The sequence below is a fragment of the Tiliqua scincoides genome, chromosome 8 (genome assembly GCF_035046505.1).
Source record: "Tiliqua scincoides isolate rTilSci1 chromosome 8, rTilSci1.hap2, whole genome shotgun sequence".
NCBI classification, from domain to species: domain Eukaryota; kingdom Metazoa; phylum Chordata; class Lepidosauria; order Squamata; family Scincidae; genus Tiliqua; species Tiliqua scincoides.
The window spans coordinates 41,913,180-41,937,999 of NC_089828.1; the positions used below are offsets into that span (position 1 = coordinate 41,913,180).

General features: G+C 43.7%; 1 protein-coding gene across 1 annotated transcript; it reads left to right on the forward strand.

Moving 5' to 3' along the window:
• The first annotated feature begins 35 nt into the window (after positions 1–35).
• LOC136659429 (heterogeneous nuclear ribonucleoprotein M-like) lies at positions 36–23,210 on the forward strand. Its single transcript, XM_066636602.1, has 13 exons — positions 36–443; positions 536–629; positions 3,256–3,456; positions 5,193–5,346; positions 6,996–7,045; positions 7,387–7,447; positions 8,777–8,878; positions 10,825–10,869; positions 12,997–13,071; positions 13,927–14,025; positions 16,277–17,064; positions 18,201–18,252; positions 22,584–23,210. The coding sequence occupies exons 2-13, from the start codon at positions 552–554 to the stop codon at positions 22,745–22,747; spliced, it is 1,869 nt and encodes a 622-aa protein (XP_066492699.1). The 5' UTR covers positions 36–443; positions 536–551; the 3' UTR covers positions 22,748–23,210.
• The last annotated feature ends 1,610 nt before the right edge of the window (positions 23,211–24,820 follow it).

The following is a 24,820-nucleotide window of genomic DNA, read 5'->3' on the forward strand; positions in this document are numbered from 1 at the left end:
AGAACTTCATGGCAGTCTGTGTCTAAATGTAAAATGGAAAGGGATCTGTAGGCGTCATTGCTTTCTAGTAGAGTGGACGAATGTTTTGGGATTGTCACTAAAGGTTGATTTGGAATAGTGGCTAGGGGTTTGATGTCCTAGAGGCAAGTAGGAGCTAGGAGAATGATGTTGTCTAAGATGTTGGAATCTGTTCTGCATGTTACTACTTCTGAGTTAATTCTGACTGTAGGAATAGCTTCTGGAATTGAAGTAAACAGTTGACGGTGTTAAAAAAAAAAAGTAAATTCTTGGCTGAATGGTTAAGGCACTAAGTGTTCCTTTAAATATTTTAAGATTATTTAACTTCAACTCATTTATCTCTTTACTAACTTGTGTCTCTTCTTCCTCTCCACTCTCTGTTCCTTGCTGCTTGATGTGAAATTTCCACCCCTGCAGGGATGCGCGTAAGTACCTGGCCTTCCATAATTGGAAGTGGGCAGGGAATGGGAATTTAAAGCTGGGCATGTTTGATAACTAGCCTGGTTTTCTCTTGCAGTGTTGTTGAATTCAAGATGGAAGAGAGTATGAAAAAGGCTGTGGAGGTCCTCAATAAGCACAGTCTTAGTGGGAGGCCTCTGAAAGTGAAGGAGGTAAGACTCATCTACAGCTTCCCCATATTCCTGTGCATGTCCTTGCTTTGGTTCACTTCCACATGACAGTGTAGTGCAACAGCTGTTTGCCTGGGTTATGTTTTGTTTTTTTTAAATCTGGTGCTGTAGGCTGATTCCTGCTATGATAGTCAGCTTGTACCTATAGCACAACCTGGGGGGAAGGGTCTGTGTGTGTCTGTCACATGATCATATACTTCACTATGCCAAAAGAATTTCCTGTACATAAATAAGTAGCATGTCTTTGAGAAGGCTGAGCTAGAACTTTCTCCTTTATGGTATTGCAGAGCAAGGGTTTACTGTTGTGCTGTGTGGCAGGCCTCAGTTATGTGTCTCCCAGCCTGATCCGAAGAGAGACGACAAACACAGGTTGACCACATAGGTGGAAAAAATAGACCACAGCTGTAACTTCTGGTGGGAGGAGAAACACTCTGGTTTTGGGATGGAAACAGCTTTGCTAATTCTGGAGACAATATTTCCCCTAAGAGGTCCATGCTGCTGCATTGACCCCTTTGGTTGCAGCTCAGCAGTGATTCTGTACACATGGCAATGATATCCTACATCACCAGACTTTCTGGAATGCCAAACTGCCTGCATGTAGCCTGGTGTTACTTGTCTTTGAGCTGTGCAGTTGTGCAAATTAAAGGGAAACGGTGTCTCAAATATTTGTGCTGGGCACTTAACAGGAGGAGTGCATCCCTGTTGGTTCTGCTGGATGTTGTAGTGGCTTTTGACACCATCTATGGTTGTGTCCTGAGTCATTTGGCTGGAATGGAGCTAGTGGGCACTGCTTTGCAGTGGCTTCAGTCCTTCAGATCACAGAAGTTGGTACTGGAGGACTGTGTTCTTCACCCTGACCTGTACCATGGGGGACTGATAAGAAAAATTAAGTTTAAGCTCAAAAATTAAGATGTATACAAAATATATAGCAGATGCCCGAGGTGCCTTATAGTTTCAGACTTTAAACATAAACAAAAACCAAAAACACCACAATATATACAACAATAAACAAAATAAGGTCATATAGAGATGACAAAACACAAACAAAAGACTAAACAGATCTCATCTCATCCAGATCCCAAACACCTCCAGGCAGCACCCCAGGATTTCCACAACTTCCCTGGAATGGTATGGCAAGGAGAGAGAGAGAGAGAGCTGGGTTTCATCAGCATATAGGTGATGCTGAAAGGAAGATAAGAGACTGGTGGAATCAAGAGTTTTTTTTAGTAGAGAGTACACAATTATGGTCTTCAGGATGTTAGGCATCACTCCCTCCTGGAAAGAAGAATTTATAATTGGCACTACCCAATTGCCAGACCAGCCCTGGCAGATTATATTAACCAAGGATCAATCAGGCACAAAGCTGGTCTCAAGCTGCAGAGGATCCTATCCACATCCTCAGGTCATAAAAGTTGAAAATAATTCATAATGGTGGAATTGATAGATGCTGTTTTACGGCTAGTATTATAATGCCGTTGTACAAATCGATGGTAAGGCCACACCCAGAGTATTGTGTCCAGTTCTGGTCGCCGCATCTCAAAAGAGACATAGTGGAAATGGAAAAGGTGCAAAAGAGAGCGACTAAGATGATTACGGGACTGGGGCACCTTCCTTATGAGGAAAGGCTACGGCGTTTGGGCCTCTTCAGCCTAGAAAAGAGACGCTTGAGGGGGGACATGATTGAGACATACAAAATTATGCAGGGAATGGACAGAGTGGATAGGGAGATGCTCTTTACACTCTCACATAATACCAGAACCAGGGGACATCCACTAAAATTGAGTGTTGGGCGGGTTAGGACAGACAAAAGAAAATATTTCTTTACTCAGCGCGTGGTCGGTCTGTGGAACTCCTTGCCACAGGATGTGGTGCTGGCGTCTACCCTAGATGCCTTTAAAAGGGGATTGGACAAGTTTCTGGAGGAAAAATCCATTATGGGGTACAAGCCATGATGTGTATGCGCAACCACCTGATTTTAGGAATGCGTTAAGTAAGAATGCCGGATGTAGGGGAGGGCACCAGGATGAGGTCTCTTGTTATCTGGTGTGCTCCCCGGGGCATTTGGTGGGCCGCTGTGAGATACAGGAAGCTGGACTAGATGGGCCTATGGCCTGATCCAGTGGGGCTGTTCTTATGTTCTTATGATTGCAAACCAGAAGAGGGTTGCAGTTGCTTTTTTAGTTGTTTTGAGGCTTAGGGAGCTCGGCAGAGGGTTTCATGGCCTCCCTGCGTCCTTCTGAGGGCCAGCACTGCCAGGGATAAGTAAAAATAAAATCCTTTGTCCCAGCAGAAGCGCAGTCGTGGTGATCTCATAGCTGCCCTTGCCCCTTCCCTGCAAGCACTTACAGGGGTTCTTAAACTCTAAAAGCTGTTGAGGATGTTTCCTGACCCTGCTAGGGCACCAGATTATAGGCATTCAACCTAATTTTGTGGCCACAGCTATTTTCTTCATACCAGTGGAGCAGTGGCATGTGTCCCAGGACTCTTGCTAAATAAATGAGGGCTTGTGAAGAATGCTTGCCTAGTCTGACTGGGCTCTACCTGCATCTCCAAAACTTGTTGGGTGTTGAACTGCTTAGGGCTTGCTTAACTTTTTATTCTGTTGTAGGATCCTGACGGAGAGCATGTCAGAAGAGCTGTGCAAAAGGCTATGGCAGCATCTGGTGGAGGAATGGGGATTGGACCTGGTCCTGGTGGCCCTGGGATGGTCAACATCCCTCCTAGCATACTCAATAACCCCAACATCCCCAATGAGATCATCCATGCCCTGCAAGCTGGCAGACTGGGAAGCACTGTTTTTGTGGCCAACGTAAGTTTCCTCTGGAATTTTCCCAGCTCAAAGTATGATCATAATAATTTGGCTGAAAGAATAAAGGCATTGATGTGGAGTAAGATAACAGATCTCCCCCCCCACCAGACCAAGAAATCCCACTGAAACTTACTTAACAAGAAGGTGAATGTATTTAATATAGCCATGACTTTTTATAGATTATATGTTGCCTTTTGCCCTTGCATAAAGGTGCATTCAGTAAATACAATGCTGTATTGTATTGGAGCTTAAATGTCTCTAGTTGCCATAAACAGAAATAGTTATGATTTGCAGGTGATTCCTAGACAGGAATGTTGGGAATTAAGTCCCCCCTTGACCTGTTTAACAAGAGATGCAATCCAGCTTTCTCTAATTACCAGTGTGATTATCTTTTCCAGTGGTCTTGGTTGTTGTCTTATAGGAAAAACTTAATGAGAAACTAACCTGAGAACACAGACTAATTCAAGAAGGTAGATCAGAAGGGTTAAGATGATTGTTTGCAGATTGGTATGTGGTTCAAAGGGCAGGAATGAACTGCTTTTTCCCAAAGTTGAGCAGTTTGACTCCATTGGAATATAAACAAGTCCCTTTGGGGAGAAAGACAGGATAAAAATTGTAAATAAACAGGGAAACACTCACTGGAACAATTTGCTAGTGTTTGAGGTCTGCACAGGCATAAAATTAGCAGAGGATTATGTTTACCAGTTGTTGGCATCCTTCAGTCTCGGAAGACTATGGTATCGCGCTCTGAATGGTGATTCTGGAACAGAGTGTCCTCTCCAGTGCGCAAAGCCTGGGTAAAGTAGATATGGAGGATAGACTATTACCCATGCAGCAAATCCCCCCTTTCTACATCGCTGAAATGGTCCAATGGAAAGGCAGAGGCCAATACAGTTGGTTCCAGCGGCGTCGCAGGAGTTGCCAGAACGTGATTGTGTTCAGCCGTGAACTGCCTCAGGGACTTCGGCTCCGGATTTTGCCTCAAGGTTGACTCCTGAAGCCTTTTCCATAACTGGATGTATCCACAAGGCAGTGGAGGTTTGGGACCAGAGTTTTCCTTCTCTCAGATGAGCTGCCTTCCCAGGCTAACGAGTCCCACCTACCCGGTGGCTGTTTAGTCGCCTCTTAGGACAAGTACAGCCAAACCGAGGGCCTATTCTTATCCCCAGCCCCCAGGGGATTATGTAGCAACTATATAGCAGCAACTGTTACCCTGCACATGCCCGATCTCGTCTGATTTAGGAAGCTAAGCAGGGTCAGGCCTGTTAGTACTTGGATGGGAGACCGCCTGGGAATACCGGATGCTGTAGGCTTATACCATAGTCTTTTGACACTGAAGGTTGCCAACCATTATGCTTACCAGAGTCCAGTACAATCTTGTCTGAACATCACATAACAGCCAGTTCTTAGTCTCTGCATTTAGTGAACAGATCTTGTGGTTGATTCAGCGCACCTCACTTTTGTATCAACTATACAGTGGTTCAGCCTGCTCCCAATGGTTTCAACATTCAAAAGTCTTTACAGATGTGAATTAGGGACAGTACAGGTGGTTGTACCAGTCATGAAAGTAATTCATCGTGTCCAAATTTACCCAATGTAGCTTTGGATTTCAGCATGTAATACCAATGCCATAATGGCATTAATCCTTAGTCCTAAATACTATCTTGGGTTTTCCTCTTAAATATTGGAGAATGGATTATACCTTCTGTTGCTTAAGCAATCTGTGTTCTCTTTAGCTGGATTACAAAGTTGGCTGGAAGAAGTTGAAGGAGGTATTCAGCATGGCCGGCGTGGTTGTTCGTGCAGATATCCTCGAAGACAAAGATGGCAAAAGTCGGGGGATTGGCACCGTTACTTTTGAACAAGCGATTGAAGCTGTTCAGGCCATCTGTATCCTTATCTCTGAAAATGTTCAGCAGTAGTAACTGGTACTTGATTCTGACAGTAGTGGTGTGATAGCTGGCATGCCACCAACTGGATTCTTCCATGTATACCAAAGTTTCCCAAAGTATGCGTTGCGGGACACCGACTGCCTGGCAGCGAGACTGCAATACAACCCTACAAATATTGATGGGGGTTCAGCTTGGCAGACAGAGCTGCTGCGCACAGTTTTCACATGCTTGAAAAAACCCCTCTTGCCTGCTCTGCTGCTTGTAGGGCCTCATCTGGTCTCCCAAACTGGAAGTGGTGAATACATCATTGTGTAATCACCACTTCTTCCTTCCTTGCTGGTGCATTGTGACAGGGGTATGTTTGGGAAGCACTGATTGCAATGTTTATTGAAGTTCACAGAACACTAGAGTTGGAAGGGACTTTGGAGGCCATGAGTCCTGTCCCTTTCTCAGTTCAAGCAGTTAAGCTGGATGATTTGTGGCCATCCAGTCTTTGATGAAAACCTTTCGGTATTTATTCCTGTCTCCAGGGAGCTCTAGAATTGTTCTTGAGATTTACAACCTAGCTGTCACCTACCCTTTCTGTCCTCCAAATATTTGTCACCATCTTGCAATTAGATGTGCTAATGAAAAGTAGTGTGAGACACCTAAGTACTTTTTCTCATGGCCTGCATTTTTTGTGTGAGAATGAGAACTTTCTGGAATGAGTCAAATGAAAAGCTAGCAAAAAAACATTTCCCACTTTGCTCTTATAGTGCAAGCATTGCACGTGTATGAAAAATGTAGTGCCCACAAATGTCAGTTTGTCTTGGCATGCAGTGTGTGTGTGTGTGTGTTGAGGCAGCTTCACTGATGGATGTTGCAAACTGCTTGTCAGGGAGGTGCAGTTACTCTTTGTTAGTGGTTTATTCAAAGGCTGAGATGGAGGCCTATGAGATCAATTGCTACAATTCCTATATTACTCACTGACTTGAGCCAAGAATGACTTGTTCTTGTCACACAGGGAATCGACTTGAAACCTGCTCTTCCGGTGTCCTCATTGAACCAAACTGACTTGGAGATACTGTTCACACAAGAAGCAGTTGAGGTGGTAAACCTGAACTGTACTTGAGTGCAGTTAGAAACCTAGTTTGTCAGGAAGAATGTGAAACTATTCTCATTGGCATGCCAGTTTTCTACATGTGGACTTATAGGGTGGGAGTAGCTTTCATCTCATACAGTCCCATCTATCTTCTGAAGTGCTACAATGGAGGTCTCCCACCTCATCTGCTGCCTGAGAATTGGTTTTAATGTTGAAGCTGTTCTATGTCCTTCACAGTTCTAAAAGGAGGTAGCAGCTGTGTTTTTCCCTTCTCCTTGGCAGCATAATTTCAAACACCAGCAAAACTATGTGATAGTTCAGAGATGAGAGAGAGCTGAAAAAAATACCAGGAAATTGAGAGATGGTTTTGATCACAACATTTTCTAAGATAAAAGGATGCAATATGGGAATTCCTATAAGCCAAGAGCCAAGCCAAGAGCTGAATTGGCTGGAGGGTTGAGTCAGACTGAGCAAATAGGTTAAGTGGTGTTGGATGCTTGCACTTGTTTTTATTCTGACCTGCATTGGGCAAATTATTTATGGGTGATCCTTGACCCAAGTGCCAGCCATGTTCAATGGACAGTTACTATTCGATAGACCAATGCATGTGAAGATGGTAAGTCATAGCTGTGTGAGGAGAAAAAGAAAAGTTGGCAAGGTGAAAAACACTGTCTCTGCATGTTCGTGCCTTTGCGTTTGGACTTGTTGCCCTCCCTCTCAGTGACTGTAGAAATATCTCCTGCTCAAGGAGAAGGAGAAAAGAATAATGCAAGGCATATTCTCTCTAGATTGTTTTGCTCTCCCCCCAAATGCCACTCTTTTTCTGTTGTGATAATTGTACTGTACATTGTTCTTGTATAATCCATTTTTATGGACTGTTGGCTGAAGGGCCAGCAGCTGCTTGAAACAGTTTCATAGCTGCCTGCATCATTCTTAGAATGCCTACTAATATTTCAGGATGAACGAGCCTTGCCAAAAGGAGACTTCTTCCCTTCAGAGCGGCCCCAGCAGCTTCCTCGTAAGTTCACCCATAACAGCATAGACAGACTGAAATGGCTGTTTTGTTTTAGGAGAAAGAGCCTGTATGTTGCAGCTCATCTTGTAGAGCAGGGGTGGGCAAACCCCGCTTTGGACCATTTGCGGCCCTCGGGAACCCCTAGTCTGACCTGTAGGAAGCCCCCAATTTTCCATGAACCTCTAGCTTGATGAAGCCTGCACTGGCCCACAACTGCAAGTTGTGATCACCAGATGTGAGCTGCAGGCTGAGTTAGAGCAAGGCCTTTTATAGTCTCCATGTGTTTTCTGCTTTTCCCTGGGCATTATTTTAACCCCCTTCCATTATGTCTGAACAGCTTATGTCTCCATGTGTTTCTGGCTTGAAGAAACACTTGATCTGTATGTTTTCACTGTGCAAGAGATGTGTGGCATAGTTCTCATGTGGTTCTACATGCCTGTAACATAGTTCTCGTATGTATTGTAAAATAAGCTTAGTAAAATTCATTCATATAAGTTCTGTCTCTAAGGTATTCATTTATATAAATTTATTCAAATTTGAAATGTAAATTAATTCTTTTTCCTGGCCCCCTGCATAGTGTCAGAGATGATGTGGCACTCCTGCCAAAATGTTTGCCCACCCCAGTCAATGTAGAGCAATAAATTGTGCTGCATCTTGCTCCTTGTCCCATATTGGTCTAAGTTCAGTCTTTGTCTCCCAGCCAGCTTAGCCAATTCAAGTACCAAAGACATTGATGCAACACTGACTCTTATAAAATTGGGGGAGGGGGGTCTTGAACGATAATCCTCAAAGATACCTTTCAGTTCTAAAATTTGATTCTATAATCTATGGTTAAGTCATTTCTGTCCAATGTTGCATAGACACAACAGGGCTCAAATGTGTACACCTGTGGGCTGGGCAGAAATGGATTTTAATGTCAGTTTCCTGGTGTTGATCAGAAATCAAATTGTATAGTCTTTGGTGTTATTCCTTTAAAGTCCTTGTTAGGCAGTCCTTTTCCTGATACTCTGCTCTGCCAGTTGCTGTTTTTAAAATTTTTAAAAAGAATTATCTTGTGTAGGGCAGACTAAGCCCTGGCCAGTATCGGGTAGCTTGTTCCAAATCTGTTAGTAGTAACAGTAAATCTGTTAGTAGTAGTCCTTAGTAGTAAAATTAATATAAACCAATTATTTCCTTAAACTGCTGTAACAGAATGGTAAAGAGGGGTTTAAGTGGTATGAGTGGCTAGTCAGGTTTTGCCCAGTGTTGGGCAGTATTTAAGCCACTCAGTGGCTAGAATTGCTGAAGGTTTCTACAGCTGCTAACTATAAGTTTCTAAATGTCCCCCTTCAGATGGACTTGGGGGCATCGGCATGGGCCTGGGACCAGGTGGGATACCTATAGATGCAAACCACTTGAACAAGGGCCTGGGGATGGGCAATCTGGGACCTGGAGGTGAGTGTAGAGCTGCTGTTTGGTTCTTTTCTTTGCAAGCTCCAGGTTAACTACTTTTTTCTCTCCTGCTTTGTCATTCTTTCATGTCTCATGACTTCTGCGCCCACCTCCTGTAGGGAAGGCTTGTTCTTATGATTTTAAATACTTATTTTAATATAGCCTGCACATACATCACTGAGGGTTTAGATTGATTAAGAAATGCAGTGTATAAAAGTACAGATTAGAATTGATAAAATAACCAAGTAATCCTTAAAATCTATGTTAAACAGCAGCAGTATTCTACATTAATATTGACTGAAATTATTTTTGTCTCTGAGACTCTAACAATGGAGCCAGGTATTCCAGAACTGAGGTACCACTGTTAGAGAAAGTCCTGTCTCTCAGCCTGAGATAAAGGCACAGCAAGCAGGGCTTTTGAAGCAGATTTTACAACCTGGGCAGGTCTATATGGAAGTGGGCAATCATTAAGGTAACCAGGTGCAAAACTCTTTGCCACTTGTAAGAACTGGTGTTGCCTAAGGTTTTTGCCAGAACCAACAGGTTGACAAATTGGTTGGTGCGAAACAGATGTTAATGTACTTTGAATGCCTAAATAAAATTCTGAGTTTATGCCTTTATCAGGAATACCCTTGTCATTAATTAAAAATTGCAGTGACTGACAGTCCCAAATAGTAAGCAAGCAATTGTAATCTGTCTGGATTCTCCACTTTCTTAACACACTACAATCACAATGGCTTGACTTCTTATTTGATGTGAAAGCAGAGGTGCTCTGTATTCTAACAGCATACACCAGTGTTATTGGGGGGATGGGACAGAATGCTTCATGTAGGCATGTCCTAAACCAGTGGTTCTCAAACTTTGAGGGAGCTTTACTCCCTCAGTAAGTCTTTGCGGGGGGGGGGGGCAAGGACAGGGAAGCGATCCCCAGGATAGTGTCCCTAAGGGAGAAGAAGGGGGAGTGCTTGCACTTACATTTGTGTACTTAGGGCTGCTGGAGGCTGCAGTAGCTGCGGGGAGCCCAGCGCAGCCCTCCACAGGGCAACCCAAGGCTTGGAATCTTGAAACTGAGCAAACGCACAGCACTTCCTGTTTACAGGAGGTGCATTGAGATTGCTCCGTTTCAAGATTCCAAGCCTCGGGTTGCCCTGTGGAGGGCTGCGCTGGGCTCCCCGCAGCTCCTGCAGCCTCCAGCAGCCCTAAGTACACAAATGTAAGTGCAAGCACTCCCCCTTCTTCTCCCTTAGGGACACTATCCTGGGGATCGCTTCCCTGCTGTTCCCTGCCCTTTAAAGGGAAGGAGGAAATGTTACACAAACTGGTGGGTCACTACCCACCAGTTTGAGAACCACTGTCCTTAAACCATAAGAACATAAGAACAACCCCACTGGATCAGGCCATAGGCCCATCTAGTCCAGCTTCCTATATCTCACAGCGGCTCACCAAATGCCCCAGGGAGCACACCAGATACCAAGAGACTTGCATACTAGTGCCCTCCCTTGCATCTGGCATAGCCCATTCCTAAAATCAGGAGGTTGCACATACACATCATGGTTTGTAACCTGTAATGGATTTTTCCTCCAGAAACTTGTCCAATCCCCTTTTAAAGGCATCTAGGCCACATGCTGTCACCACATCCTGTGGCAAGGAGTTCCACAAACCAACCACATGCTGAGTAAAGAAGTATTTTCTTTTGTCTGTGCTAACTCTCCCAACACTCATGTTGAATATTTGAAAAACCATGTTGAATATTTGAATGCTTCTGGTACTGAAAACGTCACATATTGTTTGAGAACATTTGTTCTGTTTTTCTTTGTCCTATCTCAGATTTGTCACTTGGAGTGGTGTCCTTTCTCCCATTGCATTAATGCTTTCTTATCTGCAACATACTGAGATTGATTTGGGCTGTTTTTGATTTCCACTAATACATGCCCTGTTTTCCTCCTTAGGAATGGGCATAGAAGGATTGGGCTTTGGAATGAACAAAATGGGAGGTGAGGACTGGAATAGCAGCCAAAACTCGTGAAATGGCGAGTTTGGGTGAAGAGTTGCCTTGAATTTTATTTTGAATCCATTGCCTTGTGCAGCTCTCACAAGGCAGTTTCCTCTGTTGTATAGTCACAAGTGTATATTGCAATATTTTAAATAAAAATAAAATATTTATGTACTGTTTTTTCAACAGTTCAGGCTGGAGATTGATTGGACCAGATGAAAGCGAGTAAAAGCTTTTCATGGTGCTAACTTCAAATTAGGAACTAGGGTGGTGTTTCCCAACCTGAATTGGGGCACTCTCCCCTTAAAGAGGATGGCAACCCAACTGTATGGCTCTTCTGAGTTTGGCTGGCACCAATGCATGCGTGTGAATAATAAAGGTGTTTTTTTTTGCTTATATGCATGTGGCAGTGGTGGTGAAACCCAGAAGTGCAGTACTAACAGCACCTATAGGTGGAGGCAGTCTAAAATGGTTTTCTTTGTGGATAGCAGTGTTATCCTGAAAAAAAGACTGAAAGCGGTGGTGCGTGTTTTTATTCCAAATAAAAACTTTAATCAATTTTAAAACATTTTCCAGTATAATCTGTCATATGGGTAGAGGCAGTCAAAAACAGTTTTATTTTGGAGGGATTTTAGTGTTGCCCAAAAATAAAAATTGCTGAAAGCGATGTTATGTGTTTTTATTCAAAAATTACATTTTAATCAATTTTAAAGCACTTTTAGCAATTCTAATCACTATAATATAGGAGATATGCCTGTGGTTATGTCTGCTGACAATATAACAAGCATAAAATATCTACCCGCCCACAGAATAAAGACAAGACAGATGTGTAGGTAAAATAGATCACTTTATTTGAGCTTAAGGTTCAAGGCAGCTGGCTAACTAGTCTACAGTGACCAGTTTCACAACATTGCATGCCAATTAAGTGTAACTTAAAGCAGCTGGATTGAACATTGCATTTAATTGCTAACCAGGTTTGAAACTGCAGAAAAGCATTTGGAATTTTAAAAACATTCCAAAACAAATGCAAAACTCCACATCAGATCCATAGCTCAAAGAATTTCATTTCTGGCACAACAGCTTTTCTCAATAGCCTTCCCCCCAACCCTAAACACCTTTACTTAAGTACAGGGGTAGAGGAGAGTTCCTTCCTTGTCAGGAGAAACCACGTAGCAAATTTGAACTCCGGCATATCCACTTACGGAACAGAACTGAACATAGTGTTGAATTGCTTTTGAAAAAACTGCAGACCAAAAAATTTGCACTTTAAATACCTTCTAGGATTAAAACAGAAGCTGTATAAAGCAACTTCTATTCTGGTTCTGTTCTGTTCACTGCAGCCTAAGATTTCAAAAGGCTCCTGAGGCTTGGGAGTTTATAAGCATGCTCAGTAGACTATAGAGATGCTGTGGAGGTATATAAATGGAGAACAAAGTGTTAATTAGTTGCTTGGAAATTGCCTGTAAGCACTCAAAATGCTTTGCAGACTATTAGCAGGCAGTTTAAATGGTCAATTTCAGGTTATTTTGTGAATTCAGCAGGATATTGTGTTTTGTGGCTTAAAGAGATTTTGTTATATCGATGTATTTCACAATTACCATTTTTGACTGCACCTGCCTATAGGTCTCTGGTAGGATCACTTCTCTCCTTAAGGGGGTAGCATCCCAAACAAAGATTGAGAATGCCTGCCCTGGAAGAATGCCTTGCAACCCCCAGGTTGAGAAACACTGAGCTAGGAATTCTGAAGTTGCATCTTTTGCTTTGCGGTTCTTTCCTTGAATCCTTTATGCATTGGCTAGCCAGGGATGACAGCTCAGTGCTCAGCTGTTTAAATGATTGAGCACACCCACCTGGTATGTGAGATAGGATTCAGTGGCAAGTCATGACGCTTGGCTCTCGTGACATGCCTACTCTGTGGTCCACCAAGATGTTCAGGCAACATTGGGCACAATCTGCAGAGCTCAATTGATTGAGGTTGTTGGATAAAGAAATAGCTTTTTTACTACTTTCCAAATATGTGAACTCCTAATTCCTCTTCTGTGTGATCTTCTCAAATAGGCTAAATGGCTTGTTTTTCTAATTCTTCATTAGATACTGAAGAAAGTATGAACTCTTTTTAATGTTTCAGGAATGGAAGGTCCCTTCAGTGGCATGGAGAGCTTGGGCCGTTTCCCTTCTGGAATGGGACTTGGCAGGATGAGTGGTGAGGACTGGGTACCTGGGCTCCAAAAGTGATTTGATGCTAAAAGATCCTAGGAAGGGAAATGGAATTGGCTGTGAGTAAAGTCTATCCCAAAGTTTCAGAATCACTGAATCATCTAGTATTTATCCTTTCTTTACGTTTGCTTGTCTATCAATATCACTTCCTGGAGAGCGAAGAGCAGATAATAGTTGTGGCCTTCATGCCCAGCTTGTGGACTTCAGAAAGCATCTGCCTGACTACTGTTGGAAATGCAGTGAGCTTCCCAAAGGTATCTGGTTGGCCAATGCAGGAAACAGAATGCTGGACTAGATGGCTTCTTTATCTTTCTCCTTTGTGAGCAGATGAAACTACCTCATACTGAATTGGCCATTGATCCATTTAGCCCAAAGTTGCATCCTCTGACAGTGATTTTTTCCAACATTTGATGCATTTTTACAAATACACTATCTATGCAGAGATAGTGTATTTATGAATACCAGATGCCATAGATATACAAGCGTGGGGGACCTTCCTGCCCTGCTTGTGGACTTCTCATTGAAGCATATGGCTTACCCATTGTAAGCAGGATGCTGGGCTAAATGGGCCTTTGGTCTGATCACCAGGGCTGCTGTTGTAGTCTTATGGGGAAGAATTTTTGGCAGCTGTGAGCCATGATAGCTTAAAAAACAACAGAGGCAGTTCTAGAGACATCTGGCCACTCTGGATTGGAATGACTAGACAGACTTTTGGTATGATCCAGCAGGGTAATTATGTTCTGTTGACAGGAGAGGCTTTGGAAGCAAGGCCCTCCTTGCTTATTGGATTTATGTATATTTCTGTTCTGGCAGAGGACTGAAAATCTTTCCTTCTTTCCAGAAATGGACCGTGCAATTGGAGGTGGATTTGAAAGAGACTTCCCACGAAATGAAATGGGAATGCCTCGTAGTTTTGGAGATGCCCTAGAAAGGGGAATAGGTATGCCAGCCTTGCTGTTTTTAATTCTTATTGTACAAAGTACTGCCTCTGTGCAGCATCAGGTATGTTCAGCACTTCTCCCCCTCTCCCTCCCTAGAAGGCTACTGTGACAACTTGGGATTGTCATGTTACTGCTTGGAACTTCTTAGACTTGGACATCCTAAGCTGAATTCGTGTGCCTTGCCCAACGCTTTACCTTCCTATCGTATGCTCTCCCCTCTTTTTTTTCTGGAGGAATATCTATACTAGAGACATACGGGTGTAATTCTTTCTTGTTAAGGGTGCCTGGGAAGCTTGGTATGTGGAGGTGAGGTCTGAGAGATTTCTAGTATTTCCACAAAACATTAATTCCTAGGACTTGAGGGTGGGGCTAGTAATGGTTAAACTAGCATAGAACTATCATAAATCTGTAGGGTAGACCTACTCTTTCTTGTTCTTTCTAAGTCACTTAGGCTGAAATCCTAACCAACTTTCCAGCACCTGCATAGCTGTGCCAGTGGGACATGTGCTGCATCTTGCAGTTGGGTGGCACTCATGGAAGCCTCCTCAAGGTAAGGGAATGTTTGTTCCCTTACCTCAGAGCTGCATTGCCCTTAAGTTGGTGCTGGAAAGTGGATTAGGATTGTGCTCTTATTCTCCTGTCCTTTAATGAAATTTTCTGTTGGCACTTGTGCAACCTATTAATTAGTCTATGATGTACTGGACTACCAACACTTCTAGCTGTATACCAGCACTATCACTACTTCAGACTGTGATCAGATTATAAAAAGACTGTTGGTGACTTCCATCTTCTTCCTTTCTCCCCACTTTGGGAAGGGAGCCCAGGTTATGAGAGTACTGGGAAAATAAGGCGAGCTGGGTTAACTGATAGCAGAAAGTATGCCATTTTTGGTGTCTAGGAAAGGCTTCACAGAATTGGATGAGGCAACTTGGCAATGAAAGGGGTAGCAAAGCAATGGCAGAGAGTTATGTGGGACCCACACAAGTACCACAATCTGTTTCAACCCAATCACCACAGGCAGCAGAGCATAAGCCGATCTCACAGCTAAGTAGAGGGCAGGTTTTGAGGCCAAAATCATGGAATTTTAATGACTCTCAGATAAGTTGGGGGAATTAGAGGGGTGTCTAACTGTAATTTTGTCTGATTTTACCTGAGACCAGATCCTGAAAAATCACCTACCAATAATTGTTACCCAAGAACTATACAGTCTCATTAAAAATATAGTAAAAGATCATGATGCATTTTTATTCATTAACTTTTAAAATTCTGGTCTTCACAACTTTTTTGTAAACACTATAGGAGAAAATGCACTGTGAACACACTAATGGAACCATTAATCAAAGTCTTCTTTAAGATGCCTGGTGTGTTAAGCCAGAGGCTCCACATATAACATACAACTTATAACACATAACTGGGAGTGTGCAATTCAATTCACAGCAGGGAGACGAGCAACAAGGAATGATCGTGAGCAAGTGCAGCTACACATAGTCACCACTTGATTTACTCAGAAGTAGACCCATTGCTTTCCATGGGTGTTATTCTTAAGTAATAGTGCACTGAACTTTGCCTCAGACTTTTCAGATGGAAATGAGGATTACATACAGGTGTTTTAAAAACCATACCTCTGCTAAACATTTGCAAAATGGAACGAGGTTACAGAAGGGTCAGGAGTGATACTGTCAAAGAAAATGAGGCCTGCTTGATTTAAATGGAAGTGTTGAACCCTGGCTGACTTTTTTCTTAGGAGTGAACTTAGGTTAACTTTGGCAGCAGCTTACCCTGGAGCCTGTCACCATGGAGATTGATTGCCCTGCAATTATCTCTGCATTTCCTCTTGCTCTCCTCTAGGCTTCTCCTGGCTGCCTGAACAGCCCTGATCCCTGAGTGACCCTCAGATAAGCAGAGGAGATGATTTACATTTGATTTATTGGCAGAAATTGGAACCTAAATAGGGGAATTCTGTATGTATTTTATATCTGCAGATTTTTTTTATGGAACACCAGGACTATGTGGTGTTAGTTTGTCACAAGTAATCACAATGAACCCTAATTACATTTGAAAATGGCCTCAAAAATGTGAACTGTCTAGAACTTGTATGTTAGGAGCATGCCTAAGAATCTGTATATAGTATTGGAAGAGTTGCTGATGAATTTTGAAAATGGTGGGGCAAAGACTGATTTTTTTTTCTTTAGCACTGAGAGAACTGAGGCATTGTCCGTACTGATTGCTGCATCCTATTCTCTATTTCAGGTGGTGGTGGTGGAGCCAGCATTCCTGCAATTGATAGGATGGCTCCTGGACTTGATCGCATGGCCACTGGAATTGATAGGCTCCCCTCCGGAATGGGGCATGGCATAGAAAGAGTGGGATCAGAGATGGATAGGATGGGGCTGGTACTAGATCGCATGGGATCTGGTGTGGATAGAATGGGATCGGGCATCGACCGAATGACTCCCCTTGGTATAGACCACATAGCATCCAGCATTGACCGAATGGGCTCTGGGATAGATCGGATGGGTACAGGCATGGAGAGGATGGGCACTGGGCTTGGATTTGGCATTGACCGGATGGGCTCAGCTATTGATCGTGTTGGTACCACTATGGATAGGATGGGCACTGGTGTAGACCGAATGGGCACCACTATGGATAGAATGGGCCTAGGCATGGATCGCATGGTACCCACAGGCATGGGTCCAGTGATGGATAGGATGCCCGCAGGTCTGGATCGTATTGGTGCTGCACCCATTGACAGGATGGGGCTGGATCGTATAGCAGCTACTAACATGGACAGAATGGGGCTGGATCGTATGGGCGCTGCAGCAACCAGTATGGAGAGGATGGGGCCAGCCATGGGGCAGGGCATGGGGGCAGGACTAGACAGGATGGGACTTGCCATGGGTAGCACCTTTGAGAGAACAATGGATATAGACCGTGGGAACTTCGCTGCTGGAAGTTTCACTGGTGCCCTTGGAACTGGAGGACCTGCTCCTGCTGTTGCTGGTGTGGCCCGGAAAGCTTGTCAAATTTTTGTGAGAAATGTGAGTTTGGGCAGGTTACTGTGAAGCTGCATGTTTGATGTGGGAAGTTGGGGTTTGAAATGGGCATTCTTCTGTCCTCACTGCACCCCCACCAGTTAGGTTTGGGTATTTGACTAGTAAAATAGACAACTATTTTTAATGCATTGCCTGCCTGTGGACAAAAAGATACTTTAATCACCAACAGACATTATTTTATATATCGCTTTTCAATAAAAAGGTTTACAAAGTGGTTGACTAGTAAAATAAAACGGTTCTCTCTCCCATTTGGGGCTCACAATCTAATGCCTAGGCTAATTTCAAAAACAAAGACGGTTATTGTGAAGCTGTGAAATCTAGCTTTTTGGAGATACAGTAACTCATTCAGGTACACTAAGCTCTTCTCTTTGGCTTCTATATTGGATCACCAGGGTACAGGGTCAGCCTACACTTACAGAATTAGAGAAGGGCAAGTCAAGAGCAAGTCAAGTAATTATTAATAAAAGTTGCTTTTTAAAAGGCAGTAACAGTAAAAGGCTAGTTCAAACATTGCAACTTCATGGAATATATGTTGATTCATTTGCGGCATATGCAAGCACTGTATATAGCATGTAGAAGGAGGCCCCCTTATCCATGGATTGGGTCTGCATGCTCATCCCCAGAGGCTCCTCTGAGCCCAGCAGAGGTTGCACAGCTCTGTCTGCGACCTCTGCCAGGCTCAGACTTAGCCATATAGGTGAAAAAAACAGAGCCCGCCAGAGGCCTTGGACAGAGGTGTGCGACCTCTGCTGGACTTGGAGGACCTCTAGCGGAGAAGTAAGCAGACTTCCCTTGCCTCCGGAGGGTGGGGGGCATTCCCTGGTATCCATGTTCTGTGTAACTACAAGGGGTTCCAGAGTGGAACCCCCATTGATATGGGGGCACACCTGTATACTTTTCATGTGTGTGATACATATGGGTTCAGAAATGTGCAGGCTTGGTTGGGCTGAGTCATGGGGCAAAAATGAAATGGGAAATGCGGTCAAGTATGATGGGTGTTGGAGGAGAGGATTGTATATGCATAGTGCTGAAAGTTCTTTGAGATGATGCTTTTTGTGAAATATGCTTCCTAACCATTGAAGTAGCCTGTTAATGGCAATCTTGGTGACTTCTTTCCCCAGCTTCCTTTTGACTTCACATGGAAAATGCTGAAAGACAAGTTCAATGAGTGTGGTGAGTAACTTGAGGGGTGAACTAGAATTCTCCCAAATAGTGCTTTGAGTGAGGGGCCCATCACCTTTTGTGCAAGAAAAAACTAGGTAGCCTTTTTACATGGTTTGTTCTGAAGGGTGGGTTCACCATTCAGAACTGCTATATAGGCCATCTCCCCTGTTTTGCAGTGCCTGCCATACGGTTTTTACTGCTCCAGAAGAGAAGCTAGTTCCATCTCTTGGCTAAAAAATAAGACCAGCCTACTACCTTCAAGGGCTTACAAATGTGTAAAAAAAAAATAAAAATTTTTTTTTTAAACCAACACTTGGTAGTAAATCTACACATTACTAGTGAACTGGGAATATTAAGTGCCAATCTGTATGCAAAATGGGACCACCCGCATACATGATAGTGGCTGCTACAAATTATTTCTAATTTATGTTCTACCTTTGGGGTCTTCAAACTTTTTAGCACAAGGGCCACATATTTGACACAGTGCTGAGGGCTGGAAAATTAATAAATTTAAATAATAAATTAATACATTGGTGATGGAGGGGGGAATGGATTTTGAAAAGGAGAATTAATTTTTAAAAGAAGGAATATGTAGAGCAGGGGTGCTCACACTTTTTTGGCTGGAGAGCTACTTTGAAACCCAGCAAGGCCCGGAGATCTACCAGAGTTTTTTTAAAATCCCATTATAGTCAGTGGGGCTTACTCCTGTGTAAATGTGGACAGAATTGCAACCTCAGAGCCCAACCCTATGGTGTCTACTCAGAAGTAAGTCCCATGCTAGTCAATGGGGACTACTCTCCGGTAAGTGTGGATAGGAGCTTTAGAGCAGGGGTGCTCAAACTTTCAACTTTAGGGATCCTGGACCTTTAAAATTGTGTAGGAGAGAATTTCAGCAGGTGCAGCTTGTCATCTGTGGGATGACAAGTTGCACCTGCTGAAATTCTTCTATACACTTGTTAAAGGTCCAGCATCCCTAAAGTTGAAAGTTTGAGCACCCCTGCTTTAGAGCCCAATCTTTTGCATGTCCCCTCAGAAGCAAGCTCCATGCTAGTCAATGGGGCTTACTCCCGGGTAAGTGTGGAGAGGATTGCAGCTTGTGTGCCCAAGCCTAAGCCTGTCTCCTCAGAAGTAAGTCCCATCCTAGTCAATGGGGCTTACTCCTGGGTAAGTGAGGAGAGGACCGCAGCCTTGGGCACCTGCATCTCTCAATTGCTGCTGAATTTCCCCAGCCGGAGGCTGCTACCACCCTGCATCAGCGGCACTTCTGAGTGGCCCCAAGCAACTCCTCCAGACAGTCCCGGGCTGCTCCCGAGCCCTTCTGGAGACGCTCCTCAGGTTCTCCAAGGCACAACCGAAGTTCTGCTCCAAGCCTTCCCTGCAAAGTCAAGCCCAACCCTTGTTTAGCTCCACTACAGTTACCTGGGTGTAAGAACCATTGACTATAATGGGACTTACTTCTGAGTAGACAGGCATAGGATTGATCCTATGCACATTTACCTGGGAGTAAGCACCATTGCCTATAATGGAATTTAATTCAGGGTAGAACAAGCATAGGACTGTGTTGTAGGGCTGCAATCCTATCCATACTTTCCTGGGAGCAAGTCCCATTGATTATAATGAGATGTACTTCTGAGTAGACATGCATGGGATTGGGCTCCAAAGCCCATTTTATCAGATGCATAAAGTGTCTGCATTCAGCAAACAGATGCACAGGGGGATACAAAGAAAAAGTTATGGGGGGGGAAGCGATTAACAGTACAGTTTTCTGCATGTTTACTCAGAAGTAAATCTGTGTTCAAAGGATTCACCTCCAGGGAAGTGTGAAGTGATGGTACAAAACAACCTCGCAGTTCCATTGGAACTGAATTGAATATGTGGCTCAGTTTTAGTTCCACGAAGCCAGAGCCCCATCCTATGCATGTCTACTCAGAAGTAAGCCCCATTAGAGCCAGTGGGGCTTCCTCCCAGGAAAGTGTGGACAAGCTTGCAGCCTCAGAGCCCCATCCTAGGCATATCTACTCAGAAGAAAGCCCCATTAGAGCCAACAGGGCTTACTCCCATGTAAGTGGCTAGCACTGCCAGGCTCCTTCCCACACGTACCTCGTGTCATCGGTGAAGAAGCGTGCCTAAAGCTGAGCCATCGCAAGAGCCTGAGCTGGTGATGCGAAGGGCAGAAATCAGCAGCCTGCCTGCTGCCCCCGAAGCAACCTCCCCGCTCCCACGTGGCCCAGTTGGGAGAGGTCTAGCTAGAGCTCCGCAATCAATTAGTGAGGGCTGTCCTGCAAAGTCAAGCCCAACCCTTTAGCAGCTAAAGGCAAAATGAGTCGATAGAGGAGCCCTTTGTCTATAGACTAGAGTAGACTAAGGGCTCTGCGATCGACTCATTTTGCCTTGCGATCGACCGGTAGATCGGGATCGACGTGTTGAGCACCCCTAATGTAGAGAATCAGAATTTTCAGGGTAAAAATTTGACAAGGAAATGATTTAGAGGGATTGGGGAGAAAATTAATGTGTTGGCAGGATAAAGAGCTGGGGAACAATTGAGTAATAAGTAAAGTTGGGAGAAATCTGAGAAATTAATTTGTGAAGAGAAAACATGCTTTTAGTATGCATTGGATAGATGAGACTGATTGATCAGGGTATTTGTCGTAAACTTAGGGGGGTTTGGGGTGCTCGGAGTTCTTGGTTCCTGAACCCTAAAGCCCTCAAGGCCCCCCAGTCCAGTAGTACTGCCACCACCCTGTATGTGCCAGTACCTCAGTCCCGGGACACTGAGACCCTCTAGGCTTAATTCTATCCCTTGTAGGCACTGAGCTCTTTCTCCAGTTAAAGCTTCAGTCCTCAAGTTACTAGACCTCAATGAGCACTTGTTAGCTTGCTGAATGGCTGCATGTAGTTAGTCTGTGGAACTCCTTGCTACAGGATGTGGTGATGGTATCTGGCCTAGTGTTGCAAACGTAAGGGGGGTTTGGGTGCTCAGGGTTCTTGGTTCTCGAACCTTAAAGCCCTCAAGGCCCCTCTGCTCAATAGTGCTGCCACTACCCTGTATGTGCCAGTGCCTCAGTCCAGGGACACTGAGACGCTCTAGGCTTAACTCTATCCCTTGAAGGCACTGAGCTCTTTCTCCAATTAAAGCTTCAGTCCTCAAGTTACTAGACCTCAGTGAGCACTTGGTAGCTTGCTGAATGGCTAGGCAGGATTCTGGACCCTTGTCCCCAACAGCCAATGAATCAGCTTAGTAAAAGATATTTTAGTTTATTAAGTACATAAGGTTACAGTAAGGCAGCAAATGCTAGAGGCATAAACATCTAGGAAACATATCAGCAGTAAAATAATAAAGCTAGCTGGCTATCTCTGTTAATCCCTATCTCTCACCTGGGTCAGTTACTGTTGTAGATCTTTTAGCTCCAGGCTACCTGTGAGGCCAGATGCCCATGGTGGACAATGGAGCTCCAAAGTGTGCAGGATGTTGCACCCAAAAACTGTCCAAGAAGAACCGCACACACCCCTTCGGGCACTCATTATTATACTTCTTATGCTAATAGTACTGAGGTGACTTCATACTTATTAGACTGTCCAATCAGAAACTTTTGAGGACAGAACCTTCTTGAAGTGGGCCTGGTTGCTAGCCCTCTTAGTTCTTACCCCTCCCAACTGGAGATCCACAGCTGCACTTCATCAGCTTGATAAGGCGCCTTTCTGTCTGCAGAGGTGCTAACATTCCAATGGGCTGTAATTCTTGTCTGTCCTTTCTGGCCAGCAAAGGAGAGACAACAATCTTTTTGTTTGTTTACTCACATTCTTGCAGCTAGGAACTGCTAGCAACTTCTCAGTTACACTGACTTAGTTTGGTTCAGGCTTCTACTGGCAACCTAGGCCGAACATGCACTTATTCATGACAGTATTGAATGTATCTGGAACTTCTTATCTCAGGTTTCCAAATGGTGTGTTATAGTTTTGGGGGAGTTGAGAATCAGGCAGAAGTTACACTTTGCCTCACCCCCCCCCCCCCCCACACACACAAACATGCATTGTCTTGGTCTTTTGGGGTGATCTTTGGGGAACCCTCAAGCAGAAGCATCTCTCAGCACAAGTCTCTGCATTCTTGACCCATCTGCAGGTTGCTGTGGGCCAAAACAGTAAAGCTTCCCCACCACATGCTGTGGATGGCAGCAAATCCTCCTGTGGGCTGCATTTGGCCCCCAGGCTGGGGTTTGGGTTCCAATATTCTACGTGGCTGTCTCACAAAGAATTGTGAGACCCAATGTTCCTGACTCCTCCTTTCCCAAACCTGTCTCATGTAATGACTATAGTTCTTGAATTTGTTTATTCTCCTGCAGGTCATGTTCTATATGCAGACATCAAGATGGAGAATGGGAAATCTAAAGGATGTGGTGTGGTTCGATTTGAGTCCCCTGAAATCGCTGAGAGAGCCTGTCGCATGATGAATGGCATTCAACTCCGTGGCAGGGAGATTGATGTGCGAATTGATAGAAATGCCTAACTTGCTTTTTTAAATACAATGAGAGCTTGGATTTGTACTTGTTAAACTTTTTTTATTTGCCTGGATGTAAAGATGGTGAGACAATTCAGTTTGCTTTTCTGGAGTAATTTTAATTCTTTTTGTAATAAGAATCTTCCATTTTACTGTGTCTTTTGCATTGAAACTGTTTAAATGTGCACAATCCCAGTACTTTGTAGTGCTGTCATCTTGTTAAATTTAAAGAGAGATAAAGTATGTCTTTGGTAAAATGCTAGTGACTGATAATTTTCAACCTCTTGAAAAACTTCCTGAAGAGAGGGACTAGTGCTATACCTATCTCTGTGTTCTCCTTTGGAAAGTAGCTCCTCTGGAAACTTCTGTGAAAGTATGAAGTGTTGTGAAAAATGTATACTGGACCATGAGTCAAACCAAAACAATGTGTCTTGTATGAGATCTTTCAATAAACTTCTCTTATGGCTTATTACCCTTTGTTGATTGTCCATATGTATTGCATGGCTAACACCAGATCTTTAAGGTTTGGAATTAATAATGTTCAGGTTACTTCTGTTGCATTTTGATCATCTCTTTGCACTTGCACAGGAGTCAATTCCACTGTGCAGTTCCACTGGAAATGCATGCTTTGGAGCCTCCTACTGCTACTGCTGTTTGTTGTGTCACATTCCTGGTCTCGCTGCTGAGAGGCAGGTGTCCAGGGGTCCTGCAAGGTACCACCAGACACCATCTCAAGTACCACTGGTGGTACCCGTACCACTAGTTGAGAAACGCTGGTCTAGACAGCCTTCAATGTTAAAAGTGGGAGCAAAACTGGATTGCATGAAACTGAACTATTTCAGTTCAGTTTGGGTGCCCAAAATATAGGACACCGAAGAAAAATGTAGGACAGGACAAACTAAAAGCTGAAAATATTCATATATTTCATGTGGCTAATTTAAACACTATTTTGCTTATTACATTTAAAACTATATTACATATAACTAATTACAAGAAGGCTATGCACTGTCTGCTCAGGGAAAAGGAGGATATTTTAAGTTCTTTTTTGGGACATGAAGCTAAAAAAGAGGACATGTCCTAGAAAAAGAGGACTGGTCAGGTCTGGTCACCCTGGGTCTTGGGCATTTCCTTTTGCACGGGCAAGGCAGGATATAAATTTTTGAAATACAATTTAAAAACTCAGGTTAAGCTACTTCACAAAGTTGTTGTTAGGATAAAGTTGGAGACAGAGAACCAGGGACATCAACCTGAGCTCTGTGGAAGAAGGGTGGAACTAGAGCAGTGGTTGTCAAACTTCTTAGCCAGGATATCATTCACTTTTTAGAATGATAATCTGTTGGGGCACACTGGAAGTAATATCATTGACTTAGAAGTGACATCATCAAGCAGGAAAATTTTTAACAAACCTAGGCTGCAATCCTACCCATGCTCGGGAGTAAGCCCCATTGACTGTCATTGTTAAAAGAATATACATTGTAGGCCAGTGTTTCTCAAACTGGGTTGGAATCTGCTAGATGGGTCATGAGCCAATTTCAGGTGGGTCCCCATTCATTTCAATATTTTATTTTTCATATATTAAAGTTGCTGCTACCCTGGAATGTGACTGCATTTGGGGAAATGTTACAGATCTGTACTTTTAAGAACCTATTATGTATAATCTTTTAACAATGACAATAATTGGGACTTACTCCTGTGTAAGTGTGAGTAGGATTGCAGCCTAGGAGTGTTAGAAATGTTCCTGCTTCATGGTATCACTTTAGTCATGACATCACTTCCAGTAGGTCCTGGCAGATTCTCATTCTAAAAAGTAGGTCCTGCTGTCTAGAGGGTAGAGCCTCCGTCTGCCTGAAGATAACATCCACAAGGTCGCCAGTTCGAGGCCACTGGCACCGTGCGACCTTGGAGCAGCTGACAAGCTGAAGCCGAGCAATTCCATCTGCTCTGAGCATGGGAGGATGGAGGCCAGAATGTGAAGCCAGATCGGAATGAAACACCTTGAATGTAGTCGTACTTGAAAGAAAGAACCTTCTTTGAAATTGTAAAAATCCCTATTTAATAAGGGATTTAATAAAAGCCTGCCTA